The following is a 26,141-nucleotide window of genomic DNA, read 5'->3' as shown; positions in this document are numbered from 1 at the left end:
TCCATTTAAAAGAAAAAAAAATCTAGTGAAAGAACAAATATATATAGTTATTTTCAATACGTATTGATTGTTGCCTCATTAAAAACTTTGCTAGAAAAACCCAGTGGGACAAAACCTAGACTAAGGAAAAAAGAGTGCAGCGCATATTCTACTTCCCCTGATGAAGACCACGATTCAGATGGTTAAGTTTTCACATTCCACTATTGTATCTCAATTTCTCAAAGGTTGAAGTTGGCAATGCCTTGGTGAACATATCTGCTAAATTATTATTTGAACGAACTTGTTGAACCTCTATTTCACCTTTTTTTTGAAAATTATGAGTAAAGAAGAATTTTGGTGAAATATGTTTTGTTCTGTCTCCTTTGATGTATCCTCCCTTCGATTGAGCTATGCATTCAGCGTTGTCTTCATAAAATATTGTTGGAACGTCTCTTTTCAAAGAAAGGTCATATGTTTCTTGAATGTGTTGAGTTATTGATCTTAACCAAATGCATTCTCGACTTTCTTCATGAATGGCTATTATCTCTGCATGATTTGAAGAAGTGACAATCATAATTTGCTTTATTGAACGTCATGATATAGCTGTACCACCATATTTAAATAAGTAGCTTGTCTGCGATTGACCTTTGTGGAGATCAGACAAATATTCTGCATCTGCATAACCAATCAATTCTGACGTGAATTCATTTGAGTAAACTAATCTCATATCGGTGGTCCCTCGGAGGTAACTGAATATATGTTTTATTCCATTCTAGTGTCTTCGTGTTGGAGAGGAACTAAATCTTGCTAATAAGTTTACAACGAAAGTTATATCTGGTATAGAATTATTGGCAAGATACATTAACAAGCACTAAGATGTGGTATTTCAGCACCAACAGGCTCTTCATCATTTTCATGAGGTCGAAATGGATCTTTATTAATATCAAGAGATTTCACAACCATTGGGTTACTCAGTGAATGTGCTTTATCCATGTAAAATCTCTTTAAAATATTTTCAGTATATGTTGATTGATAGACAAATATTACATTTGCAAAATGATCAATTTGTAGACCACGACAAAATTTTATTTTTCCGAGGTCTTTCATTTCAAATTCCTTTTTTAGATATTTTATTGCCTTTGAAAGTTCTTCAGAAGTTTTGATAATATTCATATCATCAACATATACAACTATTATGAAAAATTCAGATTCAGACCTTTTCATAAAGATACAAGGGCAAATTGGATCATTTTTATATCCTTATTTTAGCAAATATTCGCTAAGACGATTGTGCCACATTCGCCCTGATTGTTTTAGCCCATATAAAGATTTTTGAAGTTTTATTGAACAAGTTTCCCAGGAATTTTTATATTTCAGGCATTTTAAATCCTTCAGGGATTTTCATAAAAATATCATTGTCCTGAGAGCCATATAAATAGACTGTAACGACATCTACCAGATGCATGTCAAGTTTTTAATGAACTGCCAGATTTATAAGATACCTGAAAGTGATTGCATCCACCATAGGAGAATATGTTTCCATATAATTAATGTCAGGTCTTTATGAGAATCCTTATGCCACAAGTCGTGCTTTATATCTTACGACTTCATTTTTATCATTTTGTTTTCGCACAAAGATCCATTTGTACTCCACTAGATTTATATCTTCAGGTGTTTGGACTATCGGTCCAAAAACTTCGCGTTTTTCAAGCGAAGTTAATTCAACTTGAATCGCATTTTTCCATTTTGGCCAATCATTCATCTGTCTACATTCCTCGACAGATTTTGATTCAAGATTCTCGTTTTGTTGCATTATTTCAATAGCAACATTATAAGCAAAATTATTGTCGATAATTACATAATTTCGATTCCATATTTTTCCAGATTAGACATAATTTAATAAAATTTCTTATTATTTTTAGGTGCCTCAACCTCTTCCAAGGTTTTATAAATTGTTATGTCTCCTCGCTTTTCTTGAGCGGGTTCTTCTATATTATGACCATCTTCATTAGTTGCTTCTTCTTTTTTGAAAATTTTTATCTTTGGAACCGATCAGTCTACCATATTTTAAGTATGATTTAGACTCATTTACATTAATTAATTATCCTACTGGGATATCAACTCGAATTGGAGCATTAGTAGTTGAAATATGAGATTTAGTAACTCTTGATAGGTCAGTGATTGCATCTGGCAGTTGATTAGCAATATTTTGCAAATGGATTATCTTTTGAACTTCCAGTTCACATTTATTTGTTTGAGGATCTAAATAAGATAGTGATAATGCATTCCAATCTATTTCCCTTTTCAGCTGCTTATTTTCTCCCCCCATAATTCTGGGTATATTGATTCATCAAAATGACAATCAACAAATCTTGTAGTAAATAAATCTCCAGTCATAGGTTTCAAATATTTTATGATAGAAGAAGATGCATACCCAACATATATCTTTAACCTTCTTTGGGGACCCATCTTTGTACGTCTGAAGCATCGGAGCACTATCAGGGACCGCAGGAGGCTGGGTTGGCCTCTGCTCCTCAGTCTGCTGCTCATAATCATCCTCGTGCTCATACTCTAGCTCAGGCGATGGCTCTCTAGCTCGGCCACGATCAGGTGCCACTCTCCTTGCTTGGCCTTGTCCCTTGACTCCACTGCATCATCTTCCTCTCTCGCGAACTGGGACTCGGGTAGCAGGAGCAGCCTCACTCTCGGCGACTCTGACTCTAGTCCTCACCATTTGCGCAAAAGGAATAAATTAAATGGATACAATACTTGATATGAATAACTCGCACAAAAGGAATAAAAAGAAGGAATTTATCCTAACAAGTATTTTGTAGCCTCTCTAAGATAAGTACGGACGTCTACGTACTGATTCGCAAGACTCTACTAGACACCCTTCTCTTTAGCTTATAAGACTAGTGAACCTACTGCTTTGATACCAATTTTTCATGACCTAAAAATCGAGGTAATGATGGCACACATCTCAAATTTCATCTCGATATATAAGTCGATAAGTAAAACCATAGGAGACTCCTAAAAAGAAGTTAGGTCATAAATAAATGCAAAATAAAGGACAATAATAAAATTCTCCCAAACCTTGGTATCATAAGCTTAAGAGTATCTAAATACAAATCTGAGTCTGAATACACAGTTTAAGTCTCTTAATATAAAAAAGACTATAAATGAAGGACGAACTAGCGGCGATCTGGATTTCAAGATCTCACCATTGATCTGATGATGATGTATGCGATAGAATCAACTACCGTAGTGGAAACCCTGGCTAGTATCTGTATCAAAAGGTACATAGAAGTAGGGGTGAGTACAGTAGGTTTCACCGACTAAGTATAAGAAATTAATCAGAAACTATCAAATAAACTAAGAAACGCTTCCACCTGCACGCAGAAAAGTCTCACTCCGGCTATATTGCAATTAATTTATATAGAATGGCGTGAATAAGGTAAACACATAAATATAGTTTAATATCATAATTAGACATATAGAGCAAATATCACAAGTATTAATGCAATTCAATGTATTATAATGATGCAATAATATGATGGTACGATGAGATCAAGTTTGTCGTACAACCTGTCGTATACACCTTCCAAGTTGTGCTACCAAGCAGGACCTATAGGGGTCTCGCGAACCATATACCTCAACACAATCTCAATGTATCAACTACCTCGTCACCCAGCTTGTGGCTAATGACTCATGATACTAATGTCTCATTCACTTGCCACTATCTCGTGGTTAAGGATACAAAAGATGTCACATTTTCTTTCTCAAAAATAATTTCCATAATTCTCAACTTTTCAATGATCAATGATAATATGAATGAGGATGAATGCATTCACATATATAATACATTGAGGTAATATACAACTCAACATGTAACATAAGGTTCAAAGTTCTCAAAACTTAACCTAAACATTATATTCACCCTCAATAGACAGTAATGGAAAGAAAATGCCTCAAATTAAGTGTTCACCCATCTTCTACAATATTTCAATACTCATGTATACTCAAAACTCCCAACTCAATCCCTCATGCGGGCATCTCTAGGAAAATAATTGTTACACATCTCTAATTCAGCTAAGTCATGGATTACAATCTCAATACAAATAAGATATATAAGGCCCCTATACGGGCTACACAACACATATAAGCCCCCACACGGGCATCACAATATAAAGAAGTCCCCACACGGGCATCTCAAAGCAAACTAACAGTTCCAAAATACATTACGATCCCATCCCAAAGTCTATAACATAGAATTTGACTGATCACCCCAACTCAGCCCCAAGAAGGATAAACAAACCTACCTCAATTGTTGAAATCGTACTCGAACGCTCTACCGAACGAACAACCTTTGAATTCAACACTTGAAATGATATCCCACTATCAAGAATAAAACATACGCATCATAAGAAGTCTAATGACACCCATATTGATAGGTTTTGGGATCGGAGGTAAAATAATCTAAAAATTAATTATTTTTGAAAAGGGTCAAATCTGAAATTTTCTTTCGAAAACATGTTCTACTCATTGATGGGATTTTATGGGTGAAAAAACCCATAAAAATATGCCAAGAAACAAGGTAGAAATCAATGAAACTGAATTGAACTTTAAGAGCTAAAATCACAACAATTCTAACTTAAAACTAGATTTTTTCAAGGATTTAAGAGAGGAAATTCATACATAAATGATGTGGAGTTGAAAAAGGAACTTACCCACACGAAACCTTCAAGAACTTGACCCAAATTTACCTACTCAAAGCTCAAAATTGATAACAATGGTGGTTTTTTGTAAATGGGACTGTTTTCACGACTTAATATCATTCAAGCACAAAATACTCATCGCGATCGCGAGCCACTTATTCTCACGATCGCGAGGTACTAGAAAAGGACTTATCATGATCACGTGAAAAGAGTCGCGATCGTATAGAACGAAATCTGAGTTGGACGCGATCACAATGCACTCTTCGCGATCGCAATGAACAAATCGACTTGTAGCAAAATCCCAAACTCACATTATCCAATCGGATCCTCGGGATTTATTTGGAATACTGTAAAAACAAACCTTATATGCATTCCTACTAATTTCAACGTTCCAGACTCAATGAAATTATTGAAATTTGAATTTGAAGTTTCTTGACCCAAAATCTGATAAGTCGCAACTATACTAATTTCGACACTTGAAATATCCAAAATACTTTTGGAACCTCTAAAAATTACAACAAATCCATTGATAGTGTTAGAAGCATCCTTCAAAATCATTGGAATCATCAAAAATCCAATCTGAGTCTTCAAACTCAATTTGTTGACCAAAGTCAAACTTAGTTTATTTAAAACCAAACTTTCCAACTTGAGACCTCAAATTCACATATGAATCCCAAATCTGATTTCAACAACTCCTCCAGACCAATTTCTATATTTCAAAGCTGATGGAACTGGCGTAATCCCATTTTGAGACCCATAGCTCTGATTGGTACTGTAAACCACTTTTTAACAACTTAACTCCTTAAAACTCAAAAACATGCCCAATTCACAAACCATTAAAATTTTAACACATTCAACTATACAAACTGATCAAATAACTCTTGGGAACACTAATGATAGGAGTAAAATGGTAATTTTGCAAAAACAAATTCAAAAATGACCCTCAAGGTTATTACATAAGTGATGGTTGTCGGTAAGAGAAACTCCCTTAAAATGATTAGTTTGATTTGGTTGTGTTGCATATTTTAGAGTCTTCTTTCAAAGATCGTTTACTATACACTTACATATTGTCTTTGAGTTGATTTGAGTTACATTGGAGTTGAGTTTCTTGAGTTGAGTCTGTTGAGTTGAGTTCTTTGATGTTGAGTTGTTGTCTTGTGTTTCCTTTGGCTATTTTACATACTCGTACTTTTCATGTACTGATGCCATTTGGCCTGCATAATTTCATGATGTAGATACAGGTGCTAGAGATCATCAACAAGCTCTCCGTTGAGGATTATTTCCCCCTTTCTAGATAGTAGTGAGACCTCCTTACTTTCGGAAGAATCATGTTTACTTCAATTATTTCTTTGAGTACTTTCTTTTGAGGTAGCTGTGGGCTTGTCTCAGCACATTCTTAACAGTTGATAGAGGCTTCCTAGACATAGATTGAGTTGATTGGAGTTGAGACATTTGTTAGTTAGTTTGTTTGAAAACTACATTGAGATTTGTGTTGACTTTTGGGATTGCCTATTTAAATTATTCTTTCATTGAATACTGATTTGATAGCCACTTGAATATTTTAAGTCTTCCGCTGATGAGTGTTTGAATGAGTGATAGACTAAATAGTTCGCTTGGGGCTAATAATGGTCTCCGAGTGCCGACCACACCTTGGGTATCCTCTCAAAGTGTGATATTTTAAGGCTCTAGGTTTACGTAGGATATAATATTATTTATGTATTATAAAACAACTTGGTTGTTATAATATTCTCATACATAATACTATTGAATTATATTCATATTCCATATGCATGTGACAATGATTTTAAAAATAAAGTGTGTCAAACAAGTCGGGAGATTGGCTCTCTCACACGAGCAATAGCCTCTTACATCAGAGAATGTGAAGAGATATTTTTTTACTGCAATAGTATGACTTTCTTTAAATACCAGACAAGAGTCTCTCTAAGAAAATGAATTTGAGGATCATTGAAGAGAGAAATTCGGGTTAGACATCTAGAGATGTCTAGACCAAGATCTGTACGATGTTAGATAATTAAAAGAATGAGACACATGCACCAGTATAAGGTGAAAATATCGTAACACGTGTTTCATACCACGTGTGTTAAGCGATAATGGGTTAATGAAAGAATGGTTCCCTGCTTCTTCATTGTGTGAGACCCCAAAAAATTAAATCAATTTTTCATTGGAATACCCTTTGACCTTTTAGTGTTTCTTAAAGTTTCAATCAGTGTTGCTACTTTAGCATGTCACTAATAGCCATGAATAATTCAGCAGTGCAACACATGTCTAGAAAAGCAGTTGAATTGGAACAGATAGATTCTAGTAGAAAGAAAAGATGATTAAATTAAAATAATATAACTTGTATACACAAGCAGATTATTACACTAATCATATAGATGTCGAGTGTGATTGTGTATATATAAAGTTAAACATGAACTCAAGTTCACCTCTTTAAGAGGATGAGGGATCGAATAAGTAACTACTGAAGTAGTGGATGAAGTTTGGAGTATTGTGAGTAATAGTATTCTCATATAAGTAGTGAATTCCTTCCACATGTGATTGGATTCCTATGTGGGGCTTGTAAAATCTTAAAGGTATTCCCTTGATGCTCACAAGTCGCACGAACTATTTGCCGTATGAATTGTGTGTGTAGCTGATGTTGTATTGTCTTGGGTCTTGTCCACCATGTGCGAAGTGGCAGATATAAATTTTTCTGGGTAATGAATCATGATTGATCACCCCGTGGACTGACCTGATTTGACCCGATCCGACCCAATGTATTTTTTGAAAAATAAGATAATCGTGATTTTAAAAAGGAATGGGAACAGTTACCATGTAACCATTCAACTGCAACAAACGACTATTTTTAAAACAATGTTTTTCCCTTTGTTTCAGACGTAAGGAAGAAACAAGATACATAAACAACAATAGGAAGAACACGAAAAAGAAAAACTCTTTTCTTCATATTAACATCAATTCAAGATAGACACTTAGTCTGTGAACCAAACTTTATTTCCTAGTGATTCAAAGAGGGACTTTGGAGAAATCCGTTTTAGTGGCAAAAAAAATTGACAACTTCTGCTGCAAAAAAAGGTACATAACACGCACACATCCCTCAAACGTGAGATTACATATGCTTTGAAAATAGAATTTAAAAGGTGTATTTATTATGGTTGAAATTGATTCCATGGGGTAATGAGACCCCACAAATTTTAGATATCTACTTTTAAAAAAATAGTGTAAGCTAGTATTCCGTAATAGATTCTCAAATATTATTGATAAGTCATTTTTGATGAAGTTTCACATGTGTTTCGCCATAATTTTTTTTAAAAATATTTGACATTTATATGATTTAGACCCATAAGTTATAAAATCTATTAAAATATTCATAAATTTATATTATTATTTTATAATAAACATGTTCTGTGAATAATCATGATAATGAACACAATACATATTGCATTAAAGACCGGTTTGATCATTTTTTTTCAAAGTAAATACATAATACATGCTTGTTATACCCCCTCTATTCCATATTAACTGAATTTTTGGGATTTTTTCATAGTTAAAAATAAGTTAATTATTCAAAGTTCAAGATAAATATTTAATTTTTTTCCATTCTTGCCCTTCGTTTATATTTTCTAGGTGATAAGTTCAAGACGGATAATTGCTCATATTTATGATTTTACTTTGAATTATTTCTATTTTCAGGAATAGCTTGACAATTTCTAAAAGGATAAAAGTGGAAAATAATATTCAATTTATGTTTTAAATTTTTTTCTTAATAAATGTGCATTGTATCACAAATTTAATTAATATGGAATAGAGGGAATACCATATAAAATTGTCTTTTTTTTTTTTTTTTAATATACACTCCTCCTCCTAGTAGGCCCGCCCAATTAGCGAGAATACCGATCCATGTAATCTGGAAGCCCGAAAAGAAAGAATTCAAATTCAGAGAAGACAGTAAGAAGTGACCGTTGGCGAAACAACACAAACCAGATGCCGACGAACAATTTGAAGAACACCGCCGGAAAATCTACAGCCAGATTCAAATCCACAAGGAAACCACTACGAGATGTTTCGAATTCAAATATGGTAAAGCCATTAACAACTTCCTTCAAATCCAAGAAGCTCTACGGAAGGGAAAAAGACGACGTCGAACCATTTTCCGGTGAAAATGTCATCGATCGTCTCCTTATCATTCGGTCCGATTTCTCCTCCGTCATTCACCAGGTAAGAGTAATTTTGCGCTCTCAATTGTTCTAGAAGTATTCGATGATTTTTCATCTTCTTTGTATACGTTGTGAGATTTAGGGATTCAAATAGAGTGGAATGATTATAGTATGGGGGATTTAAATGATTCATATAGAAAATCCAACTATCAGTGCTGGGTAGTTAAGTAATTGGTTTACTTGTTAACGTGAATTGCTTTGTTGCACAGCCAGAGGTTATTTGTGTCCTGCTTTTGTCTACTAACAAGGAAGCTATAAGTAATGCAATTATGAAATCTCTGTTTATTACAAGTAGTGCAGTTGCGATTTTACTTGATTTTTTCAACTTCTTCAGATTGTTCCAATTTTCTAGTGAGTAATTTACATTTTTACAGGCAGTGTTGAGTATGTTTCTGTCACCATTTTGGGTTCATCTCAGTCCAACTAAAAGAGGTTTTGATCAGTCTCTGCATTGTCAGTGAACTTTATACTTGTAAAACAGGTTTTGCTTTTTTTTTTTATTAAAAAATTTTGGTTTGTTTGGGCGGAGGGGGGAGATTGGAGGAGGAGGGAAGGAGGAAGTTTCCAATAGTTCACATTGGTTACTAGAAATTGGTGTCTTTGCACTCGGCTGTTGAGTGTTTCTTGCCTGCTGTTACTGCTTCCATGGATGAATCTACAAATAAACGGAAACTGTAGGTCTGAGCAGAGGTAGCTTCTTAACTGTGAATACAATCCTAGATTAAGTCGCGTGAAGAGATGGATAATGTAGCTAATTTTTTGGTACTGGGATAAGGTTGTGTTATTTTGACTTAATGTCTTTTAGGAAATTTATAGATCTACATAGGCAATCCCAATTAGTTGGAATTAAGTTATAGTCATGTTAGTATGTTTCATTGGATCCAATATTTGGTAGGAGTCTTTGAGTCTTGTTAGAGACTTGTATGCCATTTGAAAATTTAGAGAACTTCTATTGTTAGAGAAATTAACTTCTATTATATTAGGAGGATTCAAATAGGCGACCCCAATTTGGTTGGAATTGGAACGTAATTGTTTATTGATTTTCTTTAGGAAGTTCATAGGGTTACCCCAGAATAGGATGATGAGCATCAGTTGTTGGCCCTATTACTCTGGTAAATGTAGCAAAACTGAAGACCTATGTGAAAACGTTGGACCTTCTTGCTTCCCGTTTTATCCCTTTTTCCCTAACCATCATAAGCCTGCGCTCAATCTCCTTTGACATTGCTTAGGTTTAGGAGTTTTACTTTTGGCCTTCTTACCTGACATATAAGCATTTTGAATAATGACAAGGTATCCAGATATCTACCCACCAAAGTACGAAAGCCAGGATCTTTTCTATTATATTAGTATTTTCTATTATATTAGATATATTAGACTATTATGTTAGATTAGTAGTAGTTAGTGATCCCGACTTAGTAAGTCCTTTCTTCCGTGATGAACTGTTGGCACCAGTCCTACATTTTGTCTCTGTGGACCGAGGAGAAAAGGGGCTCGGCGGAAAGAGGAGTGTACCGTGAGAGAAGCAAGGAGGTCAACCTCTTTCAAATATACAACATGGATTCTGGCAATGTAGTTGGACTCTCATGTGTAACTCTCACATACAAGGCATCCAGATATATATATACTTATCACAGTAGCTCTCACATAAACTATATCTTGTATTCTCAAGTTACTTTTAAACTCAGAAGAGCATATTTACATCTTGCTCGAACTGTAACAGATACCAATACCAATCTCTTGAAATTTGTTTTCCCTGTATCAACTTCAATATTTTCATAAAGCGGTTAATGTCATCTTTTTTCACATGATCAACTGCAGATTGATGAACTTGTTCAAGTGCTCAAACTAGGAGGCAAGAAGAGTGGGAAGGAAATTGAATCTTTCGCACATGTCTTGTCTGAAATGCAAGCTTCTTTGAAGGTTCTCTTTTTTTCTGTCATATTCTCTGCTCCTATATTAGAATCTTCCATTACACCGTGTTTTACATATATTTTATGTTGCCAAATGCAGCCATGGGTTCCTAAATTTCAGAAAGTCCTTTCTGATCCATCCACGAGGCCTGAACATCCATCTGAACAGTCACAAATTAGTGAGGCAGTTCCCGTGGTAGTTGATAATACAAGCGATGCTGTTGATAGCCCTGACCAATCCAAGTGGGATTCACTAGTTTCCCCATCACCCCTTGTGTCCTGGCGGGCAGGCTGTACGACCGAGGGTGGCAGACAACTTTTTCTGCTCACACCTTTGCCTCTCCGCAAAGTGCTCTCATCCAAATGCCAGGGATCCTCTAAAAAGTTTGACAAGTATACATCAGACACGAATTCCCAGCAACACCCTCTTTTTGATATTAAGGGAGATATGGAAGATCATTTGCTTGAGAATACAAAATCTATGGCTAGTCAACCACCATCCCTTTCTGATGTAACTGGGGAGATGGACATATTGCATGTTAATAATGAAGTGAAGCCAAGTCTGAATAAAGTTCCTGCTAATGATATGACCATCAACGAGGTCCCTCTGAAAAATGATCTTGTTTCGCCTGTAAATCTTTCACAAATTGACAGCTCATTGCTAGTAATGACTCCATGCTTGAAAATGTCACCACCGAAGACCTGTGTACTGCTTGAACCTTCATCAGAATACAACTGCAGGGACAAGCATGGGGCTTACAAAATGACACCATTTCCTGTTTCACGTCATTTTTCTAGCATGTCTGAAGATTCAGAATCTTCCAGCTCCGAAGCTGCTGAACACTTGACGATCAAGTATCCAGAGCTATTTGGAATCAGATTAAGTCAAAACTTGACAAACGGAGGGAAGGTGGCCGATGATGAATCACCAGATTTTCTATTTTCACCACCCAAAACTTGTGTACTGATGGAACTACCTGTGGAAAAACCGTTGACTAATGCGGCTGGTGAGTACCCACTGCCAAAAAATACGCCCCACTTATCAGCAAACATATCTTTGTGAACCTAAATAAAAACGATATTCAAGATCTTTCTTTTCTGAAAATAATAATAATTAAACATGCAATCAGGATGTTTCCATTTGATTTTCATTAACATGGTCATTCTGATATTTTGTTCTCTCTCTGTTTTGGGAACAGAAACTGCTGACGACTTAGCTATAGTTGAAAACACTCCCATGATGACAAAATCCAAGAGCATTCTTGTAATGGGAAAGCATCCTGGTGAGAACACTTTGAAGAAAGAATTGTGGATGAAATTTGAAGCAGCGTCAAGTGATGGCATCTGTTTTAATCCCTCTACTATCCAGAAAACTATACAAAAAGATTTCCTTGAGAGATTGGAAGAGGTTTCTTCTGATGAGGCAACTGCAGAGGAGGAGGGGGCCTAAGATGGTGGGGATCATCACCCCCTGGATGTGCCGGAGTAGCAGGGAAGAGGGAGGCTATCATATTCCGAAGAGAAAAAAAATGGAACTGTGTATCTTAAGGTAAATTTGAAAACTTGTATTAACTTCCCCTATAAACCCCCCCACCCCCACCCCCACCCCCACCACCCCTTTTTTCCTCCTCTTTTGTTAAGTAAAGATGAACATAGCAACAAAAGACTTCAAAAAATCGTCCAAGTGCAATCTTTTGTAATTTTCGACTGAGAACTTGAAGTTCTTCTCCCCTCCTTTGTGAAGTAAAGATGAACATAGCAACAAAGGACCTCCAATATCGTCCAAGTGCAATTTTTTGTGATTTTCAAATGAAAACTTTGAAGTTCTTCCTTCCTCTTTTGTGAAGTAAGGATGAACGTAGCAACAAAGGACTTCAAATATTCAAATGAAAACTTTGAAGTTCTTTAGTAGGCGTTTGGACAATATTTGAATTGAAGTAAAAATGAAGTTTGTGGAAGTTCGAACTAGGCTTTTGGATCATGCTTCCCACCCAAAAAAACCTTCGGCTTTCACCATTTCCTGTTCTTCAGTATTCCTTGAATCTTTGTGCACATATTTGATCTTCTTGGCGCCAATGTTACAGAAAAAAATGAAAAAGGGAAGATGATGATAGTTTACTTCTCCCCTCGTAGACAGGGGCTTATTAAAGTTTACTCCTTTCGTGTCAATTTGTTTGTGTTACTTTGCTGTTTTAGTATGTTTTTAAAATGAAAGTTTCTTTTCTATTTTGGCAACTCTTTAATTCCAACATCTCACGTGGCATATTTAAGACCTCAAAACTAAAGGGTATTTTGGTACATTACACATATTTTTGATTTAAATACAACAAGATTCAATTTATTTATTTATTTTAAAATTTGTGTCTAGTCAATCTAAAACAAACATATTAAAATGGAATATATAAAGTTATGATCCATTAATTTGTTATGATTTTAATTTTTTAACCTTGAAAGTAGCTTTGAACTCGTGCATGAGGAGCTGCCCAGCTTTGAAAATATTATCTGTTTGGATCAATTGGTTGTGAGCAGGGTGACAAATGAGCGGGTCAAGTCCGATATGAGTCGGTTGAAATGAGTCAGGTAAAAATGGATAAAATATTCAATCCGACTCATATTTAATAGGAAAAATTACTTGGGTAAACACTTTTATATAAATAATTATTAATTTTAGCAATACTTTTTGCTTATTACCATATATAGCAATACATAGCAATATTATGATAAATTTGTTATGCATTAAAAGTGAATTATAGATGCAATATAAATATATTATAAGTGTTTTAAAATATATTATGTCTGTTTGGTAAGAAATTGACACAATGTATTATAAGTGTGTTAAAGTGTGATAAATGTATTATCCACAATAAAACATGTATTATTAGTACTTTATAAATTATTTCGGTAATATGTATTAAAATTGTATTATAAAGGTATTATAAGTGTCTAGTGAAAAAAAATTATTGCTATAAATGGTAAATATTTTCTTAATATAGTAAACCCAGTGGATAATATGGATATCCATATTACTCATTTTTCCATTGTTTCTTCTATATAGAGAAATATGTACTTCCATTACAATGATTTTTTTTCGCATTCTTTTTCTTCTTTTTGGGTGTGTTTGGTATGAAAGAAAATAATTTTATGTTTTTGTTGAAAATATTTTTTTGGAAAATGAGTGAACCTAAATTGAGGTTGAAAGGTCAAAATTCGGGTCTCGGGTTAAGATAGGGAGGCGAGGTCGAAAATTGGATCTCAAATCTGAACTCACTTGGGGTGATGAGATTTAATGAAAGTTTTGAATAATATTATCCTGATTTAAGAAAAGTTTTGATTTTTTCCCTCCTTACTATATGTATGGAAATTACTTTTTCTTAAATCAGAGGAAAATAAGTCCATTTGAAAAATATTTTTCAAAACATTTAAGCAAATCAAAGGTGAGAAAATTAAAAAATCTATCTATATATAATAAGAGAGACAAAAGTGTCATGTGTCAGCACCACAAAAATCCTTGAATTTTCAATTTTTAAATATTAAAGTATTGAATATTAAAAATTTCTATTTTTGCAAAAATAAAATAAAATAGACACATGCCACTGTTTACATTATTTTTTTAATTTAATAAATATACTAAGCCCGTTTTTAATTGTGTAATTCTTTTTTATATCAATTTTTTTTATATATTGCTTATATTAATTGTTTACAATTTTTGTATTTAGAGTGCTTGATCAGTTTTAAAAGATATTTTCAGTTTTACAAAAAATTATTGAATATAAAAAATTCTATTTTTGCAAAAATAAAATAAAATAGAGACCAAACGGGTAGGTTCAAAAGTTAAGGAGGTAGACGGGTATAAGTTTTGGTTCTCTGGTAGATCGAAGTATAGGAATGGGGTAGGCATTTTAGTAAGCAGTGATTTAAGTGATCGGGTGATGGAGGTTAGGAGAGTCACTGATAGGATGATGTTGATTAAGGTGGTTGTTGAAGGGATCACGTTGAACATTATTAGTGCTTATACGCCGCAAACGGGCTTAGGCGAGGAGGATAAGAGGCGCTTTTGAGAGGATTTGGATGAGTTAGGGGAGGCATACCGCCTACTGAGAAGCTTTTCGTGGGAGGGAATTTCAATGGGCACATCAGGTCTATTTCGGGAGGGTATGATGATGTGCATGGAGGCTTTGGCTTCGGGTACAGAAATGCAGGAGGAGTTTCACTTTTGGATTTCGCAAGAGCGTTTGGGTTGGTGATAGCCAATTCGAGTTTTCCAAAAAAGGAGGACCACTTGGTAACCTTCCGTAGTTCGGTGGCTAAGACTCAAATAGATTTTCTACTCCTTAGGAAGGATGATAAAGGTTTGTGCAATGACTATAAGGGCATTTCGATCGACAACCTTACAACCTGGCATAAGCTCTTGGTGATGGATTTAAGGATCAAGATGATGAGAAAGAAGAGGGTCGGGGATGACTGACCTAGGATCAGATGGGGGAGTTTGACCACAGCTAGTGCCTTGGAGATGGAAGAGAAATTGAAGAATATGGGGGCCTGGGATAGTAGTAGGGATGCAAACAGTATGTGGGATAGGACGGCTAGTTGTATTAGGATTGTAGCAAGGAAAGTGTTGGGAGTCTCGACAGGTAGTCGTAGTCGGCATCGAGGGGACTAGTGGTGGAATGGAGAATTGCAAGGGAAGGTGGAAGCAAAGAAGATGGCATATGCGAAGTTGATAGAAAGCAAGAATGAGGTGGAGAAGTGGACGAATAGGGAACTTTATAAGATAGCAAGGAAGGAGGCGAAGCCGGCGGTTTCGACGGCAAAAACGAAAGCTTTTGAACGTCTTTATGCTGAACTAGAAGAGAAAGGCGGGGATAGGAAATCTTTCAGGCTAGCCAGGGCGCGGGAAAGAAGGGCACGAGATGTGGACCAAGTGAAGTGCATTAAGGACGAGCATGGAAAAGTATTGGTAGAGGAGACCCTCATTAAACAGAGATGGCAGTCATACTTCCATAAACTCTTGAATGAAGAAGGGGACAGAGAGATTGTGTTGGGAGATTTGGAACATACAAGGAGGCGTCACGATTTGGGGGTTGCAGGAGTATTACAGTCGAGGAGGTTAAGGGTGTTGTTCGTATAATGCGCTAGGGAAGAGCAACTGGACCTGACGAGATTCTTGGAGAATTTTGGAAGAGCGCGAGCACGGTAGGTTTGGAGTGGCTGGCTAGATTATTTAATGTCATCTTTAAGACGGCTACAATGCCCGAAGAATGGAGGTCGAGCGTAATGATCCCCCTATATAAAAACAAGGGGGATATTCAGAACTGCAACAACTATAGAGGTATCAAGCTTCTAAGCCATACTATGAAAGTGTGGGAAAGAGTGGTGGAGATGAGGATGAGGAGAGACGTGTCTATTTTAGAGAATCAGTTCGGATTTATGCCGGGACGCTCAATTACAGAAGCCATCAAACTTATGAGGAGACTGGTGGAGCAGTATAGGGAGAGGAAGAGAGACTTGCATATGGTATTCATTGACCTAGAAAAGGCTTACGATAAAGTTCCACGAGAGATACTATAGAGATGTCTGAAGGCTAAAGGTGTACCTGTGGCGTACATTAGGGTGATCAAGGACATGTATTAGAGTGTCAAAATCAAGGTAAGGACAGTAGGAGGGGACTCAGAGCACTTCCCAGTTGTGACGGAATTGCATCAAGGATCAGCTCTCAGTCCATTTTTATTTGCCTTGGTGATGGATGGATTGATGCGACAAATTCAAGATGAGGTGCCATGGTGTATGTTTTTCGCGGACGACATAGTCCTGATTGATGAGACTCGTAATAGAGTTAACGCTAAGATGGAGGATTGGAGACATACCTTGGAGTTTAAAGGGTTTAAGCTGAGTAGGACCAAAAAAAGTACTTAGAGTGCAAGTTCAGTGAGACACCTCAGGAGGTTGGCGCGGAGGTTAGGCTTGGTGACCAAGTCATCCAAAAGAAAAGTAGTTTCAAGTACCTTGGGTCTATCATGCAAGGCAGCGGGGAGATTGATGATGATGTCACACACCGTATTGGGGCAGAGTGGATGAAATGGAGGCTAGCTTCCGGTGTGCTATGTGACAAGAAGGTGCCACCACAACTTAAGGGCAAGTTCTACAAAGTGGTGGTTAGACCGGCTATGTTATGTGCCGAGATTGACGAGGATGTCACACACCGTATTGGGGCATGGTGGATGAAATGGAGGCTTGCTTTCGATGTGCTATGTGACAAGAGGGTGCCACCACAACTTAAGGGCAAGTTCTACAAAGTGGTGGTTAGACCGGCTATGTTATATGAGACGGAGTGTTGGCCAGTTAAGGTCTCTCACGTTCAAAAGATGAAAGTTCCCGAGATGAGAATGTTGAAATGGATGTGTGGGCATAACAGGAGCGACAGGATTAGGAACGAGGCTATTCAGGACAAGGTAGAAGTGACTTCGGTGGAAGAAAAGATGCGGGAAATCTGATTGAGATGGTTTGGGCATGTGAAGAGGAGAGACCCAGATGCCCTAGTGCAGAGGTGTGAGAGGTTGGCCATGGATAGTTTCAGAAAAGGTAAGGGTAGGCCGAAGAAATATTGAGGAGAGGTGATTAGACAGGACATGGCGCAGCTGCAGCTTACCGAGGACATGACCTTAGATAGGAGGGTGTGGAGGACCCACATTAGGGTAAAAGGCTAGTACATAGTCACGTTAGTCTACCTTATTAGTAGGCGCATTAGCGCACTATAATTTTTTGTTCTCTGATGTTTGCTATTATCTATTACTTTCCATACTTTGATTACTCTATTTTATTTGTATCGCTCCCGTTATTTGCTTTACCAAATCGCTTTGAACTTATTAACTTCTTGACTTCTTAGATTTATTTAACCTCTTTTTATGCTTTATTGAGGCGAAAGTCTCTCGGAAACAGCCGTCCTACCTTGGTAGGAGTAAGATCTACGTACACTTTACCCTCTCCAGACCCCACGTTGTGGGATTTCTCTGGATTGTTGTTATTATTGTAATCCAAATATATTTTATAGTTAACAATAACTGAATAAAAGAAGACCAATCCTTTTCCAACATTTTCTCCCTCTTTTTCTAGTTTCTTTTTTTTCCTTCTTTCTTCTTCTATTCTTTCTTTCTTTATTTTTTTCTCGTTTCTTCTTCTTTTCTTTATTATTATTATTATTATTATTATTATTATTATTATTATTATTATTATTATTATTATTATTATTATTATTGTATATTATTATTATTGTATATTATTATTATTGTATATTATTATTATTATTTTTATTATTATTATTATTATTATTATTATTATTGTATATTATTATTATTGTATATTAATTTTTTATTTAATATTTAAATAAAATGTAATCAAATATATTTTATAACAACTTAAGGATATGTTTATGAAATAGTCTGTCATGGATTTTTATAAATACATATTTTTGTAAGTTATTATTGAACATAAATTGTATTTTTAATTTTCTAATTGAATTGTATTTTTTGAAATTATCCATACTCCCAAAATTTAAATTTAAATATATTTAATATTCAAATTAAATATATTTATAATATCTGAAAAAGAAAATTTATGAAATAGTAAAAGTTCTAAAAGTAAGAGTTCATTTAGGACTCTTCTACTGTGTATTTTTATTTTTAATTTTTTTTTTCTTTTCAAAAATTTAATATATTTTCAAATTCAAATATCGTTAGTCTTTTAATTCGAATTTCTTCTTACAATATGTGTTATTAACTTTGTCTTAAAATTGGCAAGTAACTTTTCAATCGCTTGGCGAGACATAAATAATATTAAAATATTCTTTTTAAGTATTTTAGATTGGAATGTCTTGTTTGAGCCTATTAAATGATATTTAGCTTAAAAAAAGTTTCACTATCATATTCTTCCTAAATGAAATGTACCCCCAACCCTGCACCCCCTCGCATTCTCCATAACCAAATTTATATGAATATGAATATAGTCAACGAATCATATAATTATCAAATAACATTTATTTTTCATATTTTTTTTTATTATATTTTTCACAATTTAAAATTATTAAATTATTAATATTGATTTTTATTTGTTTATCACTTGGTTTAATATAATTTATCAAGTGCTCTTCTTATTAATATAAAACAAATCTATTTATTTTATTTACTCCTAAATTTTTAAAATTTTTGTTATCTGTTCACATATCTTCAATTAAGGTTTATGGTAATATTTTAATTACTTATTATAATTCAAATTACCCCACCTTCGTCTTTGTAACTTTTTTCTGCTACAAAAGATAAATATAATGTTAGTTGTAAATAATAATTAAAACAAAAAATAAATTAAGCACATACAATATACTTTGACAATTATTCAAAAATAAATTGATGTGCATAACCTATAAAATATTTTTATTCCTGGTAAAAATTCTCTATGGCAATAAAATATATATCAAGATATATTTACTTGAAATGTTAAACTTTTAATGTATGTCTTTTATTTTATTTTTAAAAAAAATCTCTATTGTAATCTATTTTGTTTCAAAAATTAATTGATTAGTTTAAATTAAACAACTCAAATGTTTGCAAATCTAATTGCTAATTCTCTTAAAATAGAATAGATAAAAGAATGTAATGTAATCATACTGCACAAAGATGAAAGTTGATCCTACACAAAGTTGTTTTTATCTTAAGAAAAAATTTGCAAATATTTACACTAAAATGAATGTCTTTCTGTAATTTTATAACTTCTAATCAATAAAGTAGCAACAAAATCAATTATATAAATAACTATGAAGAGAACAGATTAAAGAAAAAAAAATATCCATCTAAACAAACCTATTAGGTTACCAGTTGCTCAGCTCAATTTTCTTATCTTCATCCAAAGTTCTTTCAACATCAAATTAAATAAATGAATCATCAGAAAAATATATATAAAATAATATGAACACTTATTTTAATAAAATAACAATGTAAAGTTAGCATGCAGAAAGTTAAAATGTTTGACTAAAATTCTCAATAAAAGGTCATTTTTTTCCTTTTTCTTTTACGTAATCGAATGTATTCATTTTTAGATTAAAAAAAAGAACAATATTAGAATGAAAAATATTACTTACCTCAATTTAAGTCCGTATATATTAGCAAAAAAATAGTCTAGCTATAATACGATCATGATGAAATTCATCTGCATATAAAAAATAAAAATATCAATACAAAAGGAGTTTTTAGAAAATGAAGAATGCAGTAAATAAATTCATCAGTTAAAACTAATGACCAATAGGAAAAAAAAATCAACTTGACAATATATATAATTTTAAGAGTGTATATAAGAGAGGTTAAGAAGCTAGAATTCTATTCCAACTCAAATTTCATTAAATTTGAATTCAAATATGTTTCAATTTTTAAAAAGATCTTTTTATTATTATTTCTTATCCTTGATTTTTAAAATACATTGCATATTTTTAAACACTAATAAAAAAATAAATCTATTTAAATTAGAATTGAAATATCATATCAATTTTTTTAAATGAAGATCCTTTTGTTATTCTTTATTATCCTTGATTTTTTAAATACATAATATTTTTTTATAAGATATATATTTAAATTGAGAGAAATATTTGAAATCAATAAGATTCCCCTCCCCCTACGTATTCTTTTTTTTTAAATTATTATTATTATTATTACTATTATTACTGGTACTCCTGCTACTATTGCTAATTATTATTATTATTATTATTATTATTATTATTATTATTATTATTATTATTATTATTATTATTATTTCAATATTTTTTAATTTTTTAATTTAATATTTAAATCAAATGTATTTAAATTTAATTTTACAATATCTGAAAATAATAAGTTTTTTTTTGACAACTAACATTTTTTATTAATCACCAAGAGATATTTAAAGAATCATAACAAACTACATTAAGAGTTCATTTAAAAATTTTCTACCTATGGGTTTCTATTTTTAATCTAATAAAACAAATCTTTCTTTTTAAAAATTTAGTGTATTTTCAAATTCGAATATTTTTAATCTTTCAATTAAACTTTTTTCTTTTTAAAAGCTTAATGTATTTTGAATTCAAATATTTTTAATCTCTCAATTAAAAGCTTCTATTACAATATTTATCAATTTTGTCCTAAAAATTGCCATTTGTCTTAACAACTGTAAACTATTCTCCTTTATTATATATATATATATAATTAAAAGGAAGAAAGTCTAGTGTAGGATTATGGCAAGTGGTAGCGTAGTAACAAGATATGTGATAATTTAATGACAAATTAATTAAGTTAGATAGTAATTAGTTATTGTTTGTCTTTAATTTTTATAGTTTTTAATAACTTAATTCAGGTAGTTATTTTATATTATATTTACCGTCAGTTAAATTTTTACAATTTTTTTAAAATTCAAATTGTGACAGTTTTTCTGTCATATATGGTTATCTATTTACATTAAATTTTATATACATTTCAAACAAACAATAAGTTATCTACGGTTACAAATTCAATTTTTTTAAATTTATATTTATTTATTTTTTAAAAACGCTTTTACAAGAATCTATAATCTTCATCACTGTTTCATGGCAGGGAAGCTATCTTTTATATTTCAAGGACTATATCTATAGAAATGAAGAGTTTTGGACTGTGTAATTTTTAGTACAGATTATCACCAAAATTTCAATTATTTAATCATTTGGCTCGATCAAAAATAATATGGAATAGAAACATTTTTAGTCATTGAAGCAAAAGATCAATCATTTTTTGCCATTATTTGGTAATGTCTTCATTCTCTCATTTACGTCAAAGTTAACTTTTTTCTAATCAATTTCTATATCTTTTCAATTTGAGAAACTAACATAATTTTTCGATCGAATTATTAAGGTTTCAAAAACAATTGCTGCCATCATAATGATATATTTCATTATATAATTCTTTAGCACTTAAAGTTTTGTTAATCAGTATGAATTTTATTTGGTTTTGTGATAAAGTGAGTTGCGAGTTTAATAAGGTTTTAAAATAATGATAAATATTTTAATGTTAAAACTTTAATCAAAATTTATTATTAAGTTTTACAAATAATGTAACAGGTTACATGTTTGTTGCATAACTAATCACATGTTTGTGAAATGGTTTCTCACTTGAGAATAACTCTAGCCCTTCATTTTTACTGTTTTTTTACCTTCGGAGTTGGAGTAAATTGAATCATACACTTTGATTTTAAAATTGTAGTTTGTCGTTTGTTTTCAATTGCTTTCTTTGTGTATTCCAAAGAGTTTATTATTTAAATAACTTAACATTTTGAAGCTTTTAGAATCCGAAATTGGAGTGAAATGTGCATTGGTGACTGGTTATCGGGTTTTAGTTTGTAGAATCTCTTTAAAGATTTAAATTACAACTGCTTTTTAAGTCTATTGTCGCTAATCAAATAGTTGAAAATTTTGAAAATTATGAGTAAATTGTGAATTAGTAAGCATTTAATTTGTATCTCTTTTTAGGTGAAGTAAAAATGGATATAAAAATTGTGAGATTGATAATATATTCATAAATATTTTTGACACAAAGTCATTATGAGAGTCTTTCTCTAGGTGGTTTGACAATAATATCCAGTTTGTTATCATGACTTTGTTGTTGTTCTTTTCCTTCTTTTTCTTTTGTTATAGTATTTGTCTGTTTTGATACTTTGTTTTGGTGCTAATTCAGGTAATACAAAGTAAGAGGGGAAAATGATTCAGGAATCAAGCCGTTACCTAAGGCATTTCATATACGTAGCAGAAAAATATTGAGTTCTTATATTCTGAGTAATGGAGTATATGCATAGTCCAATTATGGAGGAAAGTCGCTGTAAACAATAAATTTTCGAGCCGAGAAAAATAAATAATCAAGATCGGAAAATTGAAGTAACAAAGAGTGATATTAGATTTCAAAATGTAGTGCGTGTTATAATTTCTATGATAATCCTCTGATTCTTCAAATAATATGGAATATGTTGAACTTGAATTTGATTTAGAGTCAAAGGCGTGCATAGCTTGATCTTAAATCTTCGTCTTCAAATTTGGATTTTAATTATTCGTCACGAACACTTGTATGATTATGACGAATAATAAATGTGAACAAGTAACTTGATCTTGAACTTCTTGATATTTTCCTTCGTTCTTGATCTTGAACTTGAGTTTGAATTTGATTACTTGAACTTTGTAGCTTTGTAGAAAATTTGTGGCCTTTGATTCACGAGCTCTCTTCTTGCTTCTTGTTCTTTTCTTTTATAAACTCCTCTCTGAGAATAATGAGGACCCCTATTTATAGTTGTAGGAAGTGGTATGAGGGTGTAATTTGATTGGTTGGTTTGAACTAACCAATCAGATTTCTTTGGTGAAGAACTTTAATTTGATTGGTCAGAACATGTCACATATACACGTGACATTATTCTAGTGTCTCATTTAATTTGACTTAGATTGCTACATAACTTCGACACATGGCATGATTTTAGTGTCTTATTTAATTTGACTTGGATTGCCACATAGTTTTGGTGTAACACCCCTCAAAATTTTTCCAAAGATTCGGACCCTTCTTGTGTTCGGGAGGGGTCGAACCCGAGTATCTTGAAGTATATTCGTGAGTTAAGATGAATCTCTAAGGGACTGAGCAGTGTTAGAGGTGATGTGGGGTCACCAAGGACCCCTAGGACTAAGCTAAGTTCAAAAGATCCGTCGCGGCTAAGTTTTAGGATGAGTTCGAATAAGGGGTCGACTTCTAACGACCCTATCTTTTGAAAGACAACAATCTGGGTGGCCCATGACCCATCAAACTAAAGGTCGTCGAGTCTTCTTTCCAACGCCACTAGGAATGTAACTTTCATAGTTCGGAGTCAAAAGATATGGCGATCCTAAGATGAACTAGCACAGTAGAGATTTTCAGGCCTGGGTTGCAATTGCTGGAAAATTGGCCTTGGCGCTATAAGGGCGCGACGCGCCATTATCGCACCAGAAACATGCCTCAGTAGTTTGGGCTCTGGCGCGGCGCGCCACTAAAAAATATGCAGGGTTTTCAAGCCAAATTCCAGAACCCAGAACCTTTGGCCTTGGCGCTATAAGGGCGCGACGCGCCACTATCGCGCCAGAAACATGCCTCAGTAGTTTGGGCTCTCGCGCGGTGCTCCACTAAAAGTTGTGCAGGTTTTTAGGCATAATTGGCCTTGGCGCTGTAAGGGCGCGACGCGCCATTATCACACTAAGGGCATTTTGGCCTATTTTTTCAGAATTTTGGAGGAAGGGTAATTTGGGAATTGTCCCAAATTATATATACACAAGCCTTGAACATTTTTGGACCATTTCTTCAGCCCTCACTCTCTCTCTAAAAGCCCTAGAAATCTCTCTCTCTCTCTCTTCTTCTTCTTCTCCATTTCCAACAAAAAGAGTCCAAGAGCTTCAAGATTTGAGTCCTCCATTGAAGACCCAACACCAAGGTTTTCTTCAAGTCTTCCCTAAGGTATGTAAGGCTATCCAAAACATGGGCTAAGTCCACCCATGTGCCCTACTCTTGCTTTGAGGTTAGATGTCCATGAAAAAATGGAGTTTCTTGGTATGGTTCATGTTTGAATGAGTTTTGTCCCCTATTTATTTAATGCCATATGTGTTGATGTTGTTGAGCTAAGAAATTCCTAAAACCTTCATGTTAGTATGAGTTGATGGAGATGACTTGTTATTATGTTTTGTTGATCTCTTTAGCCAAGTGATTATGTTGCTTAAGTCATTTTCCTTAAATGTGTTATTCTACTTGAATTGTTGAGATAAAGTCATAGAGTTGTGATGAGTCTTGAGGAGATGTCATAAATGCTTACCTAAATGAGGCTTGATTGAGTTAATTGGAGGATAGAATTGACGAGTGGACAAGGTCCTAAATGAGACTTGCCATTATGACTTAAATTGAGTTAAGAATGAGGATAGAGTTGATGAGTGGGAAATGTTCCACATGAAACTAGCCGTGAGGGCTTGTTTGAGATGATTGGAGGGAGTATTATGAGCATAGAGTCATGGGAGGAGTATCGAGCACCGAAGCGGGTAAGAGTATAGTCCATACTCGAACCTCAGAAACTACGCTGCCAACGTAGGTAGGGATGGAACCTTTAAAGTTGGATGCTTCCCATGGGATCAAACCATTAAAGTCGGATGTTTCCTATTTTATTGTCCTGAAATGATAAGACTTGACTAATCGATGGTATCCATGATTAGGGAGGCGTTCATGCCCTGGCAAGGTATGGACGGACGTGGCAACAACGTCTGATTGTTGTACTATCACCGGCTCATAGGTGATGGTTGTCGGTTAAGAGAAACTCCCATTTAGGCCTTGATAGTGCTCCGAGTCAGTTGAGTTAAGTGGCTTATGAGTTAGTCCTGTCTAAACTATTCTTGTTGGACTTAGGACATTTGAGTGAGTTGTCATGTATATATGTATGAGTTGAGATCCTGAGTTGACATTGATGTTTTCTTAATGTGGTTTCATCCGGCCATTTTACATACTCGTACATTTCATGTACTGACGTCATTTGGCCTGCATCGTTTCATGATGCAGAGACAGGTACTAGAGATCATCAACCGGCGCTCCATTGAAGATCCACATACACTTCCAGCTAGTTGGTGAGTCCTCCTAGTTTCCGAAGGATATTGAGCCTTCTTGTACAGTTTTGTTGTCATTTCTTTTAGTTTGATTGTTGGTAGCCATAGACTTGTCATTGGCACCTTTTAAACTTGGATAGAGGCTTCATAGACTGAAGTGTGGGGAGGTTGAACGGTTAATTCGAGGAGTCTTATTAAACTTGTTGTTGAGTTGATGAATGCTTGGCCTTCGGCCCTCATATTGCGAATAGTATCTCATTAATTGAGTTTCCGCTAAGAGAAAGTGATTGAATGAATGTGTGACTGGACCAGGTGGTTCGTTCGGAGGTCAGAAATGGCCTTCGGGTGCCGGTTATGTCTAGGGTACCCTCCCGGGGCGTGACAAACATGGTATCAGAGCCCAGAGTTCAAGTGTCCTAGGGAGTCTATGAAGCCGTCTCTAGTAGTGTCTTGCTTATGGGTGTGTTGTGCACCACACTTATAATCAGGAGGCTATAAGACATTATGAATTGTTTCACTTCTTTCATACTCTGAACTCGTGCGATAGAGTTAAACCCTATAAAACTCCTTTCTAATTCGTGCGTTTGTACGTTACAAATAATGCCTTCTAAACCTACTGGTAGCCAGAGGAATGTTGATAATGCCGAGATGCCCCAGTCCAAGGCACGCCCAA

At 34.1% G+C, this 26,141-nt stretch overlaps 1 protein-coding gene across 1 annotated transcript; it reads left to right on the top strand.

Annotated features, from left to right (window-relative positions):
• Nucleotides 1-8,569: 8,569 nt before the first annotated feature.
• On the top strand, nt 8,570-12,704 carry LOC129900269 (uncharacterized). The gene is made up of 4 exons (XM_055975236.1): nt 8,570-8,930; nt 10,748-10,849; nt 10,940-11,846; nt 12,039-12,704. Exons 1-4 carry the CDS (start codon nt 8,697-8,699, stop codon nt 12,287-12,289), a joined length of 1,494 nt encoding a protein of 497 aa, XP_055831211.1. The 5' UTR covers nt 8,570-8,696; the 3' UTR covers nt 12,290-12,704.
• Nucleotides 12,705-26,141: the final 13,437 nt, after the last annotated feature.

Source organism: Solanum dulcamara, chromosome 1 (genome assembly GCF_947179165.1).
Source record: "Solanum dulcamara chromosome 1, daSolDulc1.2, whole genome shotgun sequence".
Taxonomy (NCBI): Eukaryota; Viridiplantae; Streptophyta; class Magnoliopsida; order Solanales; family Solanaceae; genus Solanum; species Solanum dulcamara.
Note: the sequence above shows the minus strand (reverse complement) of the source record. Positions and strands in the feature narration are given on the sequence as shown.